This window comes from Convolutriloba macropyga, chromosome 7, assembly GCF_964194025.1.
Source record: "Convolutriloba macropyga chromosome 7, txConMacr16.3, whole genome shotgun sequence".
Lineage (NCBI taxonomy): Eukaryota > Metazoa > Xenacoelomorpha > Acoela > Convolutidae > Convolutriloba > Convolutriloba macropyga.
Window position 1 is genome coordinate 11,481,561 of NC_134474.1, and position 21,191 is coordinate 11,502,751.

General features: G+C 35.0%; 1 protein-coding gene across 1 annotated transcript; it reads right to left on the bottom strand.

Annotated features, from left to right (window-relative positions):
* Positions 1–447: 447 nt before the first annotated feature.
* On the bottom strand, positions 448–10,132 carry LOC142342089 (uncharacterized). The gene is made up of 4 exons (XM_075393279.1): positions 9,883–10,132; positions 8,454–8,612; positions 4,675–4,864; positions 448–757 (listed from the first exon to the last, which is right to left on the bottom strand). Exons 1-4 carry the CDS (start codon positions 9,967–9,969, stop codon positions 648–650), a joined length of 546 nt encoding a protein of 181 aa, XP_075249394.1. The 5' UTR covers positions 9,970–10,132; the 3' UTR covers positions 448–647.
* Positions 10,133–21,191: the final 11,059 nt, after the last annotated feature.

The following is a 21,191-nucleotide window of genomic DNA, read 5'->3' on the forward strand; positions in this document are numbered from 1 at the left end:
GCAGATTTTTCCATCACAAAAATTAACAAAAATGCACGCTGTGTCAAACACATTTTCCAAAAACACTGTAAGTCGATAATTATAAACCAAAAAGTAGCTCACGCATTTTAGTAAGATGTCGGTATAAGATGTCGGACATTTCTTGACTTTGAAAAGGCGATGCTGGTCTAGCTATCGTTATCACTTACTTGGCACAGTGGAACTTCAAACCGCTAAAACTTTTTAAAACTTCAATAAATTAACAATAATATAAATTATTTTTAAGACCATAGAGAAAAAGAAGTCGCATTTTCCTCAATAGAATGTTCAGCTTGTATTCGTGGAAGATTTTAAAATTAACTTCATAGTCATTAATTTTACTAAAAAAACTTCTATCTCAGTTCACGTGAATTCGTCTAGTCTGCAGATTTTTCGTCTGCAGTCTTTATTCGTGCATGATTTTAAAAGTTCACTTAGTAAAGGTTAATTAACTAAAGCAAAACTTAATTAGATCACAAAAAAGGAAAATATAATTTTTTGTATGAATGGCAGCTCAACTTGAGTTGATTGGAAGAATTCTTTTCCATTTTTGGTCATTTTGCGATCCCCCGTTGAGTTCAGCGTCATTGTAGATGTTTTTTTTTCAAGTACTCTATTTAAAATTAAGTTCATTCGATTGACATGATAGTGACGAATTCCTCATAGTTGATGACCCCGTTGCCCTCTAAATCTGCCTCCTCTATCATTGCCTCAAACTCATCCTCGTCTAGCATGTCACCTTAACACAAAACAATCATCACTTTGCTTTAGTTGATCAGACGTTACCCAGGTTAAGGTCTCAGACGGAAAGTCGATATGTCCAGACCCAGATGAACGCACGAAAAGTCTGAAGAACGCACAAAAGTGGTTATTAAATAATATAAATAATTTGTCGTGGTCGATAACACGGGTCAAAAGAATTCAATAAGTTGACTTTTAAATTAAAATTGGAACTGAAAACATACAAAAAATAGCTCGTACTTATAGTAGTTATCTATGCGAAAGTATACATAGAAAATTTAAATTAGCTAAAAAATATTTTACTTGATTGACATGTGAATAGATTTTAGTTCCGAATCCCGGAGGTGATTTTCTTTTTCCATCATTATTTCATGAGAATAATATATGGCCTAGATACAAACGAGCTCATTGGTTGGAGGTCGGTGAATGTTAGAATCGGGTTTCTGTGGGTGATAGAAATTACTTCTGACATCTGATTGATAGGTCAAAAGATATTGATAGCGTCAAACAAAATTAGAATTGAGTTTAGTTTTGTGGCCATTACTTATCGACAAAGCATCAATGTTCGTCAGGTAAGTTCTTCTTTTGTTCTTCGAAACTTTAATAAAGAAAACTTCTAAATTTCTTGAAGTTTCTTTGAAACCATCACAAATATAAATATAATAGCTCAATTAAATAAAATAAATATAAAATTATTTATGAGCTGATGCATCTGCTATTGTATATAAAAAATAAAATTTTAAAAAATAATTCAACTGTTTCCCAAAGGCCTCATTCGACTAAGCAAAATTGCCTTTTGATGTCCTTCCAAGTATGTTGACGTATTTATTTTTCATACTAATACTGCTATTTCGTTTTTGAGAACAATCTATGATTGTAAACTTTTAACAAAACAATAGCAACATCTTGCTCAAATATTTCGGGAAAATTGCAAATTTGAGCAATCTTTACCACAAATAAAACTAAATATCCTAAATAAAATCAAAGAGAAATTTTAAAATACATACAAAGCGAAAGTTATCAATTGTTTCAGTATTTGCTGCCAGAAAAAAATCACCCTTGATGCAGAAATTGCACAGAGGAAAAAAATCCGATTGAACGTTACGTAAAGCTGTTACCAAGTTCGTTGGGAATATATTTGTTGTGTGATATGATATTAGTATTTTTTAAAATATGGCTAGCTATAAAATTCTTCCTAATTTGACCTGAAAAAGCTGCGAGAGTTCATACTTTTTCAGTCACACAGGTATAGTGCGACCAAAATAACCTGCCTGATAAAACCTGACCGGAACTCAGTTTGATGTAGCAAGGCTGAGAATTTGTCTGGTCAGATGTGAGCCTGATCAGTGTGTCGATAGATGGTAAAACTTTTTGTCCGAACAGGAAGGCTTCAATCATTTTTAAGAAACAACTTCAAAAAACTGGCAACTTTTGAAAACAAATTTTCCAATTTTTCAAGAAGACGGAATGCGAAACGAAAAAATGAAACGAAGAAGGGTATTTATAGAGAACATTTTTGTTTTTACATTTGTCCTCATAGTAATTCCATATTTCATTATTCCTTGTCATAAAACTTAGAAACTTTGCTTCCAAAAAGCCACGTTTCAGTTTTACTACGTTCTCTATTAGCGTTGTTTTGAAAACCAATGAACATTGAAGAAACAAGATGGCTTTTATCTAGGTAATTTATGTCCCATTGTTGACAGTGGGAATTAACCAGACAGTTATTAGTCGACAATTTTCATGTTTTTGTATTCATTCAAAACTGTAAGCAATGAATTGCGAAAAAATTGCAATAATTATTTTATGATAAAGTCTTAATTTAAGAATAACAAGAAAAAAGAAATTTAAATAGTGTGGATTTAAGAAATTCACCAACAGGAAGATTTGGAGCAAATTAATCAACGCTCCATGATTTATTGAAGGTCTTCCTCTGAAAAAAATCCTTGCTACTCAGTAGTTGAAAACCTTTTCAATAAAATTAAATCTTTTCAATAAAATCTTTTCAATGAAATGACATACGGAGTTCACACAAATTGGAGTCTCACACCAATTTGTAAAATCAACTTCTCAAAATTCGGAAAAAAAATTCACCGCAATGTTGACAGAGACTCTATAGTTCACATTGAAATAAGATTTCTATGTGGTGTATCAACAATTTCTATCCAAATAAACATAAAAATTGTGAACTTAAGTTCGACTTACAATACCCAGAATGCTGTGATTAATTTGAAACCAGAAAGATAAATATAATTATGCATCAAAAAAATATATTTTTCTATACAAGTAAAGTCTTTTCATATTATTTCCGGCTAAAATCTTCAATTAACTTGCAAATGTGTTATGCAGTTAGTTTTTTACAATGCACTCACTAAAACACTAAGAAAATCTAAGAACGTTTTGAAAAACAGTTATCAAAAAATTTTCATTCTCTCAGATAACTGGTGCTTTTTAAGTCGTGAAAGCATGCGCTTTGCCTTCTCACTTACTTTGTTTATCTTCAATCAATATTGCCTAGTTAAAAAGTTTAAAAAGTAAAGATTGCAAAACCATACAATTTTGCTTGTTGCAGTGTGCCAATTAGCAATGAAATAATTGCTAAAGAAAGTCGGCAGCGGAGCTCGACAGAGAACCTTACAAAACACACAACTAATTTGAGACCTCAATGAAACGGCAGGCTTGAAAGTAATGCTTTGATGGATTGAGTACTTAAGCGAGCTAATGAAACTGTAAAATTAAACTTTGAATAAATTAACAAATCAATTGAAATAAGAATTGGAGGGAGGCTGTTTTCCAGGGGCAGGGATGGCATTACGTCGCCAATCCTACTAATTCAGCAGAGTCCGCGTTTGCGAACACGAGTGACGACATTTTGTAACCACTTCTCGCGTGGAAAAAATGTGGTCAAATTTAAAAGCAAATAGATAGGAAATAACCAATCGTAGATATCAGTGACGATACTCCCAATTTTGAGTAAATTTGCAATGCTTTGTGTCACTGTCACTGTTGTCCGCGAAAGCCTATAACGTCCAATCTTAAAACACGGGGAGCGGACAACGCTGACATTAGCAAGCAAATTTGCCTGCTCAAAATGTAGGATTGATAACGTAATGGAATATGTTGATATTGCTTAGTTTTTTAAATGAAACTGATCTTGAGTAAGGGTATTCCCGGTGTATGTAGAGTGCATTTAATGTACAAAAACAACTATATCCAGATTTTTGTGCTTTCATTTTTCCCAAGACGTGTAATTCTGAACGCACGACCCCCCCCCCCCTGGAGCTTTCATTTCGGTCTAGACATACGTACTTCCTGTCTGGTGCGTCAACCTGGTACTTAATATAGTCAACCGGGATTATTGATTCCCTCGGCTTCTCCAGCTGGGGAGACAAATTTTCACTGTAGCCCTATGAATATTGGTCAAAATAGGTTAACCATCAAAAATAGTTATGCCACTTTTGGGCGTGAATTTTAATGCCGAAATCATTAAATGATCTGCTTCATCATAACAAACACCCGCAGCGTTTATAGCAAGTAGGATCTGAAAGAGAGGGTTTCGGTTCCTGGTCCGAAATACCAAGCTTTTGTTCTGCAGGACAAAGTTTCTATGATTCAATTACCCTCAGTTACCCCCCCCCCCCCTGTCGCTTAAACAACGTCTTGTCCACCGGAGTTGAAAAAATTTTATCTTGATTTTTGTCCACCGGAGTTTTTATCAAAATTTTATCTTGATAAAAAATTTTATCCCAGATTTCTTACAACATTCTTAAAAGACGTTGTTAAATCTTACATCACCCGTACGAGATCTTTCTGACTCTTTCATAGAAGATTCCTACAAGATCTTACAAGATCAACTCGGGCATTCACCTCGGGGAAACTACATACACCAAAACAGATTGAGTAAAAGAGACTAACCAGTCTTCGTGAGGAACTCCCGGAGGACCTCGACAGTGATCTCCCCCTTGCCTTCCTTGTCGAGGACCTTGAAGGCATCCTTGACCTGCTCCTCACCTATGATCCTCTGAGAGAAGTCCCAGTAGATATCGAGGAACTCATCAAACTGCACCACACAATCCGCACTGTTCGCATGCATCTTCTCAAGGATCTAGAAGAACTACCCAGGTAGCCCGTCATACAACTTTCCTTGGTTTCATTCAAGGTCATTTGTAATTCCCGATAATCATACAAGGTCATATATGATTTGTGTGATTTCTTTGTAGTCATAAATAGATCATATAAGAATTCAAACTTATTCCCAATAATGCATAAACTTAGGAAGTGGCGACCCGGACATTGAATAACATTCTTATTAAGGTTGATGTCTTCGAGCCAAGGCTATTGTAATCAGAACCAAATCGAACAGTGGACAGGGGAGTTCAGACCGGGCGGACCCAAAAATGGCTCTGGTCTGGCCAACATGGCTCACAGACAGGGGAGTTCAAAGGTCCCAGCACATTATTCAAATAGGTCTGATCAGAGGTGTCTTGGTTCGCGGGAATCAGCTTGGATAATGTCTGAGATGGTAATTTACCAGTATCAAGAATGCTTATATTAACATGAACCCGTGTTGCTAGCCATATTTAATCCTTAGCAATCATACAAAGTCGTATATGATTCTTAGTAACCATACAAAGTCATATATATGATTTGTATGAAATCTTGACAATCACAAAAAGATCATAAAAAAATTGACTGATGCTTTAAGTTAGAGCACACATTTACATATATATATATATATATATATATATATATATATATATATATATACATGTATATATATATATATATATATATATATATATATATGTATATGTATATGTGTATACATATATATATATATATATATATATATATATATATATATATATACATATATACATGTATATATATATATATATATATATATATATATACATGTATATATATATATATATATATGTATATGTATATGTATATATATATATATATATATATATATATATATATACATATATACATGTATATATATATATATATATATATATATATATATATATATATACATGTATATATATATATATATATATATATATATATATATACGTTTCTAGGGCCATAAACCAATCTACAATTGATTGTAAAAAAGTCACCATTGATATTGTTATTAGATTTGAAAGTAGGTAGTAACACAATCATCAAATTTCTTAAATTTCATAATGAGATCCTTAATGCTTTCTTTGCAAATATATTGAGATATATGATTTCTTAAAATCATACTAAGACCATATATGATTTCTTAGTACTCACATAAATATCGTACATGTTTATTCGACGTCTAACCGAACGTAATTGTTTATGGTTTTTGCTTTTATTACAAAGATCAATTACGATCGCTTAAAAAACATACAAAAATTTTTAAAAGATTCGAAATCATTGTAAGATCATGGTGAAATCATGTCTATGATTTCTATGGTATCATAAATGATCTTATTATGGTTATTTAGAAAAAGCAACTCGGGAATAAAGATTTAATTATATAATTGTTAGCTGCTGCTAACACGGCTATAATACCATCTAAGCCATTATCCAGGCTGAGGTTAACAGATCACTCTTATAGCTGAACTGTTCGTGATTAGGTTTCTGCGAGATCAGAAGAAGTTTTTCAAAGTGAATCTGAAGACAATCACAAGTTCTTATTGATTCTAATCAAATTTTCTACATCAAGTTTTTATTGTCTTTTTATGGTCTTAGTTAGATCTTCCGAATGATGATGAAGTATTTAATTGACTCTTTGTTTTAAACAAAGTCACAAAAACGTATCGGCAATCAGAGTTGTAACTCGATAAATGACAAAAATTTGATAAATTTGAACGTTTTTAATTTATCACCGATAACTGTGTTTAGTATTCCATTCACGCTCTTGTTGCCTAGGAAATCTGCCCCGTTTATGTACCCTCAAATTAAAATTCGGCATGGGTTATCAAAATGATTCTTGCTCTTTCCGAAAAAGACAATCATTTCAATTTACAGATCAAATTTTTTGCTGATTTTGTCTATTGATCAGGTAATGAATTGTATATGAATTTGAGCGAGAGTTCAAAAAGTTGTAAGCAATATTTCAAAATTCAAAACAGACAACACCCAAGCAACATCGAGATGTCCTGATTAGACGCAATGTTAAAAATGAGTGTAGAATTTTTAAGGTTCGTTATAATTTTGGAATTTTGGCTATTTTCTAGTCTACTAAATGCAACTGATAGACAATAAAATCTTATCAACAAGAAAAAACAATAATAATGAAAAAGAGTAAATGAACCGTTTTGCCGATTACTGCATCAAAAAGAAATGTTTTGAAAGCAACAAAAAATAATTTTCTGATTTTTTTTTCTGATTGCATATACCTCTTCAATTCATTAAAGCACTCATTTGTGCAAAATGAATTGAAGATGCAGAATGCAGAATTAAAGTTATTGCAAGCAGACTAACCCAAGAAACAGCAACGCGTATGAGGAAGAGACATCAATTTTTAAAAACTCAATAATCACTTAATCAAAAATATTTTTTCGGAAAAAAAATTAACCGTTCATTATGAAGGAAATGACAATTTTAAATTGAGATAACGTAGTTGCAAAGTTTGGAACATACAGTTTTAAGCATTGAAATTTCAAATGCACGTCAATGAATTAGTCTATATTGAAAAACTAAAAAGATTTCAATTTCCTGTAAAAATTATGGTCTAGTTCAATTCAACGTTAACGAGTTACTCAAAAAATATTATTTCGAAGGTTTGAAAAATTGAGCAGAATGGCTTTAAGAAAATTTATTCATCCTTTACTTTTCTTCGAAAATCTCTCATTACAAGATCTCTTTTGAGATGTTTATTTTTACAGGATAGTTTTGCTAAGAAGTGAAATCGTGAAGAACGATCAAGAAAAATGAAAAGGTTTAAATGCTGCTTAGTATACAATCAGAGATCTCTACCACCGTAAATTCGCGCCTTGTGATAATTTCTGCCCAAAAACTGTCACTGGGATCCAGCATTCCTTTGAAAATCAAGTGAAACCAAACCCATTATATTGATTTAGCAATAACGTTATTATAAATTCATCTGTTTAAATTATTCAAGTTATTAAGAGAAAGACGTCAGAAAAGACAAAATATTTTCAGTCATTCTTTGAGAGAATAAAAGAACTGAGAAATTCTCATGAAGGCTCCTTCCAGTTTTCCGAGAGTTTTTAATATTTTCTTTTTTCTATGTATCTGCGCAAAAAATACTGATAGGCTAAATGTGAAAATTAATACAAGTTAACTTTTCAGTCTCGCCCGAGTGCTTTTCTGTTATAAAACAACAAGTTTTTTTCGAAATCAGGAAACTAAAAATTTTTTAATCAATCTTTATAAAATTTTAACAGATTTTTATAGTTTTTAGATCATTACAGACTAAAGTGACCACTGATCAGGCCATTGTCCAGACTAAATTACACTCGAATACTTTTTCAGTCCATGTAATTCGACCACACCGTGCGTATGTGTGTGCTCAAGGATAGTCTGATCAGAGGTCACTTCAGTTTGGACACCTTTAACGTGGTCTGGGTATCTTCACGCAATCCTAACACAAAGAGAATTATAATACAGTTAAACTACAAACATAAACGATCACGTAATTACAATATCAGCCAAGCAACATTCAAGGTCCTGAATCAAGCGAAACTGACCTCAGTGACCTCTACGCTGGTAGGGGTGAGTTGGAGTTGTCTCAATACATTTAAAAGGTCAAATGCAGGGATGGCATCTATCTCTTGTTTGTCAAACTTGTCGAATGTCTCTTTGAGTGACGCGATCTGCTCAGGGGTCAAATTGTCGTGCTTGTATTCCTGAAAAATTTCTGGTTCAAATATTGAAAAACTGAATTTAATATGTTGGTTTTTTGTAACCTAGTCCAATAAATATCGCACGAACTTAAAAAAGAAGTTATTGTTTTATCGAATGCATTACTTGTCACGTAATAAATTGTCATTACGCACGGTTTTCAAGGTAGACAAGCTTCGTTATAATCTTTCACGAATGTGAAAAAGCATCGGTATGCTCGGTCTGGAAAGTAAAATGCATCGGTAAAATTTAGACTGGAAGGTAAGAAATCGTAGCATCAGTATATTCGGCCTGGAACGTAAGAGAGCTTGGGTATGTTCGCTTTTGAGCTTATAAGAGTTTCGTTATATTCGATCTGGAATGTAGGAAGTTATTGGTATGTTCCGGCTGTAAATATAGAAAACTTCAGTTCGCTCAGTCTGAAGCGACGAAATTGTCAGTATATTTTTCATCGAAAGTGCAAAAACCTTAGTATATTCCATTTAAAACGTTAAAAAAATCTCTTGGTCTGCAATGCAAAAAAATTGTCGGTATCTTTTATTTGGAACAAAAGAAGGCATCAGTATTTTCCGCTTGTAACGCAATAGACTTTGATACGTTCAGACTGAAGCAACGAAATTTTCATTGTCGTAAGTCTTGAAGGTGAGCACAACATCAGTAAATTAGGCTTGAGATGTAAGCAAACGTCATTATGGTTGTTCTGCAACGTAAATTTTTTTACGCTCTTTGGGTATATTCAGTTTGTAAGGTGAGACAGCTTTGGTAATTGTTCTCTGAAATAAACGCACAACCTCGGTTTAATCAGTTCGAAACGTGTAAAATCTTCAATTTATTTGATCTGGAACGTGAAAAATTTTCGGTGTATTTGGTTTGGACTGACAGAAAACATTATTATGGTCGGTCTTGAACTAAAACTAAATTAGTTTTTTCTTAAAATTTTTTCACAATTTAAAATATAACACACATTTTGAATGAACATTGATTGGGTTCACTAATTCACACTCAAGAGATTTTTGATATAATAATAATAAAATAAGCACATTGTGTCAGATTCGTATGGTTTTCTAAAAAACCGAGCATACTGACGATACCTAAGAAGAAGAGTATGGGCATTTTTGTCTTACTCAAACCGAACATACCGACAATTATGTATGTTCGACATTTTCTGGAGTAGGGTAATAACTTTTATTAAAAACTCTTTTTTACTCAATTTTGAGGCTAATTATGACGTCACAAAAAGTTATCGTAAAAATAGCAGAAAATAAATAGGTCTACCTTTTTGGGTTTCTCTTTGTCGTCTTTTCCCTTCTTCCCTTTCGCACTTTTCCCGCCTTTTCCAGAAGATTTTTTCCCTTTTGGCATAATTGCGGATATTACGTAACTAACAGCAGACGTGGACAGAAAACGTGAAAAGATTAAGTGTTACGTAAGACTGTGTGTACACAAAAGAAAGCTTAATATAATCTGTGTATGAATGAAAATGTTTTCAACTTTTGAGCACACACACACCTGCGTTTTTGCGTAACCAAATTTGAATAGAGAAATTACATTATTCAGAATATAAAATATTCAAAATGTACTTTGAATGTATAAAACATACCACACTGGACATATGGTATAAAACATTCATACACGCACATCACGCTCTCAAAAAGATCTGAGAGTTTAGTTGTAATTTTTCACGCGTTTTGAAGGCCAGTGAGTTTGATCAAAGGAAAAAAGGGGAATTTTTCCGGGGATATTTGAATTTTTAAACGCCTTCCGTCTGGTACAGGCTAACAAACAAATAATGCGAATGTGGAAGTGTTGACTTTGAAAACGTGACCTGTTTCCGTTTTCGCCTTGATAAAATTTATGTTTTCATACGACTGCTTTGGTCAAACTAATGCGCTGAACGCTTTGACAAGAAGTTATTGGTCTTTCCGCTTGCAGCCCTTACTAAATAAAGGCCCCATTATAGTGTAACTACGGTAATCGTGTGGAGGGGTGCAATTAACGATAGCTAAAACTTTGGATCAAAGAAGTTTGATTTCAGCGCTTCAATTTTAAAAAAAACAACTCGCAAAAAGTGCGATCCAGCAAAAATGTAATAAAAGCCGAAACACGCAGGTAAAATGAACAGACCTGCAAGAGATCTGCAAAATTTAGACTGAAGAAGTGTAGTTTTTTTACTGTGCAATTAGTTTCACACTGAAACTTCCCCTAAGCAGCATAATTTTATGAAGACTATATCCGTTATTTTTGAAGCCTTCCAGGACAAAACAACGCAAAATATTCACCAGCAAATAGCAAAGGTTTTCAATCAGTTTCCCCCTCGTAGCTCAAACAAATTGCAGGTCAGCGTTGGCAGTTGTAATTTTTGAGTAATAATAAAATCCCTACGCAACGGAACAAAATATGCTCAACTATACAATTTTAAGTCACTTTCTGAAAAAGAGTTAAGGTGCCATTCAAGCCTTTATTAAAGGATTCGCACTGTTTTGCATATCAAATACTTTTTCAATCTTTCTCTATTCTCTCACTGTATTATTTGCCAATAAGCAAACATTGTTTTCTCTATTTTTAAAAATTAACTAGACTGAGTTCTACAAAAGTGATTGAAAGTGGTAAAAATTAAAAAAACAATTGCAGACGGAAGAACTGCTTCAGCATTCACTCTAGCAGTTAACATGAATGCTTCGTTCCAAAATGCTGTAAGTTGGGTTATTGCTTTTTGCAAGAGGGACAAAAATCGTTATTAACTAAGTAGAAAAATTAACATCTCAAAGGGAAAAAACAACAAAAATTGTGCTTTACAGCAGAATTTAGAGATTTACAGGAGGGATCTGATTATTATGCAAAGATGGTGATTTGATTTCAGTGATGAAAAAGGGCTCAAAAATAATTTGCATTAAGGCCATTTATTCGTGTAAGAAAGTGAAGACAAAAAATAATATTAACACCATGATTTAAAGTCGCGTTCACATGGGTTACCCAATATGGTTTGCTTCTGCAAATTTCCCAGGAACCAGTCGAAAGAATACCCTAGACAGAATGCATTAACACTTATCTAAGAATTCGGTGGTACCACAATCATTCAATACATGCTGGGAAGAGTTTACATTAATTAATCTCACTCTCATATTATTTATTTGGACTCACCAGCTTGATCCAAACATTGGTTCTAAACACCATTTATCGACGATTCAAATAAATAAAAATTGTGATTAAAATCAAATTACTCTTGTCTCAGAAATTTGGTAAATCAAACTTTTTTCATATTAAATCTAACTTAATTCCACACTACAGTTTGATCGAAACTCTAACACCCCGATTAAAATTGAGCTGATTGCGAAAGGTCTGTTCTCATCAAAACTATTCTGAATGTTCAACCCGGTTACGGGTAAAAAATTCATGAAGATGTTGGCTGCCATTTCGTCAGTAAGAACGTAATGAATTGAAATAGTTCCATTTTCCGTCTTGTCCCAAACGAAGAGCAACTTTTTCTCAATGTTCTTGCTCCTCTTGTGCATGAGTGGGTTTTGGCACAATTTGATACAACTCTGGTTGTCCTCTCCAATTTTTTATCGGATATTTCTGTTGGATTCCGAAATTCTCGAGGTGTTGTTTCAGATACCATGCTTGTTGGACTGTTGCTGCCATGCCCTGATATTCTGCTTCTGACAAAAGAAAGAGCAAGTGTTGCCTGCTTCTCGACATCCACGTCCGTTGAGATTGAAATAAAAGCTCATCGCTGATTTTCTGTTGTTCAAAACAACAGACCAGTCTGCATCACTTTCCCCTACTAAATCATAAGTAGCTTCCTTTGTGTGAGTAAGTTTTAAACCTTTGGAACATTGAAGATATCAAAAAAGTTGTATTCCGCATGGCCAATGTTGATTGGCGGGTGCACTCATGTGATTGGACAGATTGTTGACTGTAAAAATGATGTCCCACTCAAGCATTAATTCAATGTACCGTTCTTGGTCGACTGTGACTCGGCCCTCTTCTTTTTTGATTCTTAGACACAGAAACCAGCTAAGTCTTCTCTGTCATCCTTGTGAAATTTTACTTTGAGTGCTTTCTTGATATCGGAGACCACTGTCATGTTTGATGCAACTATGATGTCTTCAACCCAGTCCATGATGAAGATGTGACCTTCTGTCTCTGCTCTGGCGAACAAGCATTGATCGTTCCTGCTTCTGGTGAAACCTGTCTCAGTAGGAATTTTGCAAATTCCTTATATTAGTTGTTAGCAGACTGTTTGGAATAATAAATTGTTTTATTTAGTCAATCTACTAACTTGCTTCCATCTGATTCTTGTTTTTAGAATTTTTGGCTCTTCCAGATACACTTCTTCCATTTTTAAGAAGCAGGAAAGCAGTCTTGACACCAATCTGTTTTTATCACCTGGCCTTGCTTCATTGATGTATGAAATAGAAACATGAACGTCTCTGGCTTACAGGTAGGCGCAAAAATTTCAAAGCAGTCCAATACTTCCACTTCTTTGAAACCTTTTTGTTACATATCGTACTTTGTATTTGTCAACTTGAACACTGGGCTTGTATTTGTCACAAAGCCTTCCTTCGTTGATAGTGGAAGTAGACTCCTAAACGTCTTGGGCTCACAGGTAGGCCCAAAAATCTCAAAGCAGTTTAGTCCTTCCACTTGTTTGAAGCGCATAGCGTGCTTTGTATTTGTCTACCTGACCACTGGGTCCCAATTTGACTTTGTGGACCCATTTGCCCGCCTGTCTGTGTGTGGTCTCACTAGGCTCCTATTTTCTTTGTCTTGGAGTGCCATGACCTCGTCCTTTATTGCCCGTTGCCACTGGTCCCAATCTTCAGTTTGCTTGGTTACGTGAATTATTTTCAGTTCCACATAATCACCGTCAATCGCAAACAGATTAGTTTCAATTTCTCCAAAACAACTGTGAACATTCTTTGATAGTTTCCCTCGTCAAGGTTCTGCCCTGTCCACTTGCTTCTGTGTCTCTTCAGCGAAGCCAACTGTCTCTGTCTGTGAGAAGTTCTCTGTTCCCTGTCTTCCAGTGACTCCGAGTCTCTGAGACTCCCTCTTGTTGTAGTAGAATTTTCATCTTGTGCTGCTTCCTCAACATCCGATGCATCCCGTCTAGGTGTCGTTTCATGTTTGTTTGCGCTCTCTGCGTAATGCCACTCCTCTTTTATTGCAGTAGACAAGCCCTGTTTTTCTGTTTTGGCATCACCTTGATGATCGTCATCTGGTGCCAGAACCCCAGTTGCTGTAACCCCTCATCTAGTTGTTCGGGCGTCGTGTTTTCACGGATTGAACCCGTTTCGGACTCCTTGATGATCACATCTCAAAATTTAACCACCTTGTGTGTGTTGGGTACGTACATCAGGCATCCTTTCTTGCCTTCATTGAAACCCAAAAACTGTCCTTCACCGTCCTTTGAGCGACTTTATTCAAATTTGCTAACATCTCTTTTTTCTTCCTCATGGAGAGTGTGCAAGCAAAAATAGATAGCTTACTAATTGAAAGCTTAGGTTTTATTCCTCGCATCAACTCTGCTGGGCATTTCTGTTCTCTTTGTCTTACATTTAAGTCTCTGAGACTTGTTTCGTGAAAATTCACTGCTCCTCATATCACCTTTGGTAGTCCTGAGTCAATGAGCAAGCAACTTCTCATCTCCAGAAGTGTCACATTGCACATCTCAGCTAACCCATTCTGTTGTGGTATCTCTGTTATGGTATCCTTCTGTAGAATGCCTGCATCTAAGAAGTACATCTCCTGAACTGCTCTGAGTAAAACTCCTTCACATTAGTTGCCTAAGCTTCTTGAGCGTCACCATGCTGAGAACAAAATGCTTCAGGCCGGCCATTGCTTCTTGATTTTCCTTGATGGAGTCCAGAAACAAAAACCTCGTATACTGGTCTGCAAACACAATGCAAATCCGGAACCCTGACAGGGACTCTACTATTAAAGGTTTATCACAACAGTAGAACACCATTTCCAGCTTTTCTTCTGATCGGGTCTCTGCTACTCTTGCTACTGGCGTCTTTGTGACCTTGGCTAATGCGTGTACGTTGCATACATCATCAAGATTTTTCACTGTCTCTGAAGCATTCCTGGCCACATCCGCTTCATTCAAATGACCAAATCGTCTGCGAAACAACCTTCAACTGTCAAGTGTCACGCTGTTTGAACCCATCCTGAACTCTAGAACAGTGCAGGCGAAGTAAAACAATTTGTGGTATTAGTTTTACTTGAGTTCACTTCTGCAGCTTCATGCAGTTCTTTCGTTTCTCGAAGGTGAAGCCATGTTCCCAGTCGATGAATCTTCAAACTTATAGGAAGTTTGAGGAATAGTCAGGCACAGGCAAAACATTCTTGAGTTTTCATTGGAGTTCCCCTTTGTCTCAGAGCATGCTGATCCTCACACAGCCTCTGCCCACCACTCTTGAAGCCTCTCCGTTGGAATTTCTGAACACTGATTTCATGAGCACAAATTCCAGGTGTGCGTCGATGTTTTTCAGTATGTCATCTGTGCAACCAAACTCCACTAGCGCGCCTAGTGTCTTCCACTGGTTAAAATTTGCCCAGCATTCCTCGTATGGTGAAGCCAATGTTATCTTTTTTTGCCATTGACTTATGTCTGCCTCCATGAATCCTGCGTGCCCCGTCTAGGTGGCCCTTCTCAGCACATATGCTGCTTTGTGCTGTCTCCTTCCTCCTGCAGTTGTTAACAAAGTGTTCAGGGATTGAACACACGACGCGGTCTCCTCTCATGGATCCCTGATGAAGCGAGGCTTTACTGCCATTGCCATTGAACCAATTTGTCCCTTTTATCAATGTAATGTGCTCCCATGCAATTTATTCAGCCTTTCCTGAGCTAGTTGAAATTTTTCCTGTTTAACAAAATTATCACACCACATTGGCAGACCCTTGAGGACCAAAGCTGTGAAGCGGGTCTCTGAAACTGCCTCCACAGCTTCTTGAAGCCTTCTGAGCAACACCTGTCCTCTGATGAAGAAGTTGTCCAAATCTTTAGAGTCCTCGAGCTGCAGTCGACTTCACGCTCTTAAATCTTTTTTGCTAAATTTTCCAAGCCTTTGCTCCATCTCCGATGCCGTCATCCTCCACACAGTCATGTCATCATGGGGGTTGTTGCATCTAGAGTCATGCCAGATGACACCACACATTGTTTCGTTTCTTCTTGTTTTCTGCAACTTCCTTCTAATATGCATTCTTTGGCACCTGGTGGCTTCTTTTCTCACCATTGCTTGCCCGAGTGGCTAGTGGTACAGGCTCATTGGGTTGCTCCTCTGTCTGCATCATAGCCGCAAATCTCTTGCTCCGGTTTAGAAAGTTCTATGTTTTTCCTCTGTAGGTCATTAGCTTGACTATCTGTTGATCTGTAGTTTGAGCAGGCAAAACAGTTGTGAAAAGAAAAGGCACCAAGCACAAAGGAATTATTACTGACAACAAGGAATTTTTTTGTCTCAGAAATTAATTTTATGACTTAGAAAGTCCCTGAGCTCATAACCTATTGGACTATGGATTTTCTCAAGCAGAATAAAAAACGTTTTTAACTAAGTAGAAAATTTTATTTGTCAAAAATAGAGATTAACAAAGAAAATATTTCACAAAAAAAGTTAGAGTTTTACAGGAGAGATCTGATTATCAGATCAAGAGGGTGATTTGATTTTGGAGATAAAAAAGGCTTAAAAATCAGCTGCATATTTATGCCCATTATCATTGCAAGAATGTGAAGATAAAAAACAATTCGTAGCACCATGACTAACAGTGGAGGCCGCAAGGGTTACACAATATGGTTTGCTTCTGCAAAATTCATAGATATCTACGCTGTGGACACCGTAGATAGTATGCTTTTAAGCTTTTTTAAGAATTCATTCACATTTAGGGTGGTATCCTTATCATGCAAAACATGCTGGGATGGTTTTACAATCAAATGATCTTACTCTAATAAAGATGTCCAGATTCACCTGGATTCACTGTCTCGAAACGAATATTGATTCTAAGCACCAATTCTTTTAAAGTTTCTTTTAAATAAGTTTTGTTACTAGAGTCAATTTACTTCTTTTCTTATAATCCGGAAGATGGAAAGATTTTAAATCAGATAGTTTCACTCTAATATTAGTTATCTAGAATCAATAATTTGAACCGAATGTTGATTCTAAGTCCCATTTCTTTACAATTCTTTTATAAAAATTTTGTGTCTAAATCAATATAGACTTGTCTCAGTTTTCTGGTAATTCAAACATTCCTTCTAATAATTCTAACGATAGTTTGATCAAAAATCTAACACTGGACGAGTGCAAAATTGAACTTTTGGGAAACTCATTGTTTTTCAAAAAAATTGCTGCACAGCTTGCAAGCAAAACTCCTGAGAACGGAAAAAAATTGTGCAAAATAGAGCCGTAAAATGTTTTTAACGAAGATTAGCATCCTCTGGGTAAAACCTAAAACAGAACTCCTAAATATGAAGAGCAGAGAAAAACAAAAAAGACAATCAAGGTCAAGAGCAAAAATATTTGAAGTCAGGTTAGAGATGAAGACAGGATCGCGTTAGAGACGGAGACCGGATGGATGGATCCCTACCTGAAAGTGTTTAGTACTTTTTTGTGGAGAAAATCTCTAATGCCGTGGTTCTTGGCAATTTGTGACAAATTACTGATTTTACTGGGCAAACAATCTTCAAGTCCAAAGAAAGCATCCTGAGACAATTTTACTGCACTTCTTTTTTGCCGGAGGAAAACAAAGAAGTACAGATCCTAACAAAATGGATCAGTGATTCTAAAGATGTATGTGAAATCAAAATGAGAACAAAAAATTACTCAAACTAAGAGTTAGATAAAAGGGTTGAAAAATTCGTATTTTATTGGTTGAATTAGAAGAAATTGAGAAATTAAGTGGTAATATGAAGTTCTAGTAATCTGTGTGATGTGGCCAGAGAAACTGGTGATCTGACAATTAAAATAGCTAACCTGGTAGACAACAATTTGCAGCTATTTTGGGAAAAGTATTATTAGTGATAAAATTTATCAATGACAAAAATAAAAGCAAAATTTTAGCTAAATTAGATCTGAATAATTAGAAAGATGCTGATTGAACACTGACTTATAATGTATAGTATTGTCGCTACGTGTTAAAACTTACTTTTGGTAGGAATGAAACACTTCAAGAAAACAATTAGTCAACGCTACACTTCATGCAACTCTCAGGGCCACAAGTAAATGAACTGCCCTTCAGCGGGCATACTTCAGGAAGCTTAAATTTTGAGCTACCAATAAGTAACCAGTTGATGTATTCTCTATAATGATGGAAGCTCTCAAACAAATTAACAAGAAAACAATACCAGGAACAAGTTGCAACAACTCTTTTAGAAACAAATAGTTCTGACACAAAATTAAACTTAAAGTAAAAAGATTTTTGCAAATAAGATTGCTATAAAGGCGCTTGCTTATCATTTAATTTGTGATGATGTGTAACATTTGCCGCTAAATTGGAATCTTCCCGGTAATTTTCCCGATAAAATTCCCTAATTTCCCGGCGGGAACGTTACCAGGAATCCTACCGCGATTGACATTTAATGCAACTTACGGTAATTTCTCGATATTGTTACCGTGATTACCAGGATCTTTGTCGGGAAATTACCAGAAAATTCAGGCAACATTTCGGGAAAACACCAGGACAAGCATGTAATTACCACGAAATTACCTGGATAAGCGGGAAATTTTTCAAGAAATCTCCACGAAACGCAGGTAAAGCTTCCAAGAAATTACCAGGATAAGCGGGGGCCGATGTTCAAGGAATGTGCAATCCCTCGAACATCGGCCAAAAATTTTTGTTTTGCAAGTATCAAGTTACCAAAACTATTTTTTTCTACATGCCAAAACTATTTGTGTTGTAAAACTATACCAAGCAAAACTATTTTTTCCAACGGATTAATAACAAAGTTAATTTGAATAGGCATGTATGACATGAAAAAATAGGTAGATAGAAGGGTTGAAAAGTTCATGTTTTTTGGTTGAATTAATAGAAAGTGAGAAATTAAGTGGTAATTTGAAGTCGTATTAATCTGTGTGTTGTGGCCAGAACATCGGGTGATCTGAAAATTAAAATAGCAAACCTGGTAGACAACAATTTGCAGTTATTTTGGAAAAGGTTTTATTAGTGATAAAATTTGTCAATGACTAAAAATAAAAGCAAAATTTTAGCTAAATTAGATCTGAATGTTTATAAAGATGATGATTGAACAATAACTTTTAATGTATACTATAGTTGCTACGTGTTATAAATTACATTTGGTAGGAATGAAACACTTCAGCGAAACAACTAGTCAACGTTACACTTCATTCAACTCTCAGGGCCACAAGTAAATGAACTGCCCTTCAGCGGGCATACTTCAGGAAGCTAAAATTTTGAGCTACCAATTGGTCAGCAGTTGATTTATTCTCTATAATGATGGAAGCTTTCAAACAAATTAATGAGAAATCAATAGCAGGAACAGGCTGCAACAATTCTTTTAGCAACAAATAGGTCCGACTCAAAATTAAATTTAAAGTAAAAAGATTTTTGCAAATTAGATTGATATTAAAGGCGCTTGCATACCATTTAAGTTTTTGATGATGCGCAACGTTTGCCGGTAAATTGTAACCTTCCCAGTAATTTTCCCGATAACATTTCCTAATTTACCGGCGGGAAAGTTACCAGGAATCCTACCGGGATTGACATTTAATGGTAACTTACGGTAACTTCTCGACATTGTAACCGTGATAACCAGGATCTTTGTCGGGAAATTACCAGAAAATTCAGGCAACATTTCAGGAAAACATCAGGACAACCATGTAATTACCAGGAAATTACCAGGATAAGCGAGGGCCGATGTTCAAGGAATTTGCAATCCCTCGAACATCGGCCAAAAAATTTTGTTTTCTTGCAAGTATCAGGTTGAAAAACTATACTTACCAAGACTATTTTCTTCAACGGATTAATAACAAAGTTGATCTGAATTGGCTTGTATAAAATTGTTGAAATTAGGTTTTAACTTGACTAAAAAACCTTTACCTTATGATTACCTTTGAAAATAACAGACGCAAAATTGTCGATCCTATGGTAAAATTGATAAAAGAAATAACAAAGACGGAAAGACGCATTATGGTTTTTTAAAACAAAATGTAACACGTGCATTCAAAAAATCTGGATTTTTAAAATAAAATTATGACTTTCTATTATGTTTAATGCAAATTTTTTGAATATTATTTTGCAAGACACATTATCATAACATTGTTTTGACTTTTGTGGTCTTTTGCTACTGATTCTGAAGATGGAAGAGTAGTTAACAATTTTGTTTTAGTTTGCAAAATCTATGCTCATCGCTGCCTTTAAATGAAATCCGAATGAAATTGATAATTGTTTGGTGTAAAAGAACTTGAAAAAACTTAGATATGCTACTTTTTGATACTGTTCTCCGATATTTTATCTAACCCCTTACAAATTACGCGTTATTTAGTACGCTACTGTGTAAAATTAGGAAAGTGTAGCGGGAGGGGGATTAATTTTTTATCTAACCCCTTTTAACAACTATGCGTTACATAGCACGCTACAATGTAAAAACTTGAAGTGCTGCAGTGGAGGGTGGGTGGGTTGGGGGCTTAGAAATTCAAATGCTCACTGAAGTTTGGTGCTGTTTAAAAAGAATAGATCTGTGAGGTTTTTTGAAAGGTTTTTGTAAGTAAAATCAATCATTTCCTAAGCGAAACAATTCTATATCAGTAAAAACTAAGCAGATTCACGGATAGCCAAGGACCGTTACTTCATTAAAAAACAACTTTACGTTTAGAACGAAGAACAGATTTAGTTAGTTTCAAATGATTTTCAATTAAAAACATTTTACTTTCTATTTTTTTTTATTATCACAAAAAAGTAGACTATATATCAGGTCCACCATAGAACGATAGAAGAATAGAACGCATTTCCTGGTTCCATAGCATTGTACTGAACAAGCAAAAAAACAATGTTTACGAATTTGCTGTGCGCTAAGCAAAATTCAATGAAGTAGCGATAATGGAAAAAATAGGATTAGAGAATAGGCTAGCGATTAAACCAATGGTTGTGGTAAATTTTTTCAATTTGCAGGCAATTGCACCCGCAAGGATACTTAACTGTCTTTCAGCTCTTGATGAAGACTATTTAGGGTTGCATCATACATGGGACTTAAGATTCCGTCGGCAGAAACTGTACACATATGTGTAGAATGCTGTTCACATTTTTGTATTATAACAAAAACTTAAGTCCGCATTTCCGCTAGCAAATTTTAGGCGCAAGGGTTCTTTGCAATTTTTGTTTGCGTTTTGGTTACATTAATTTACTTTTCCATTCAGCATTTGTTGTGAAAGTTCTCCGCTATTGTGTGACTGAAATATTTTTCTTGTAGGTGTTTATTTGGATAAAAGGAGTTAGAATATTCTTTAATTTCGCTTCTATTCAGCAAGTACTGCTGTTTGTGAAATGTATTAATTCAAACCAACCAACTTCAAACAAGGACAACCTCCAGCCCATATAACATGAAAATTTTGCAAAGTTTCATGAACTGTACA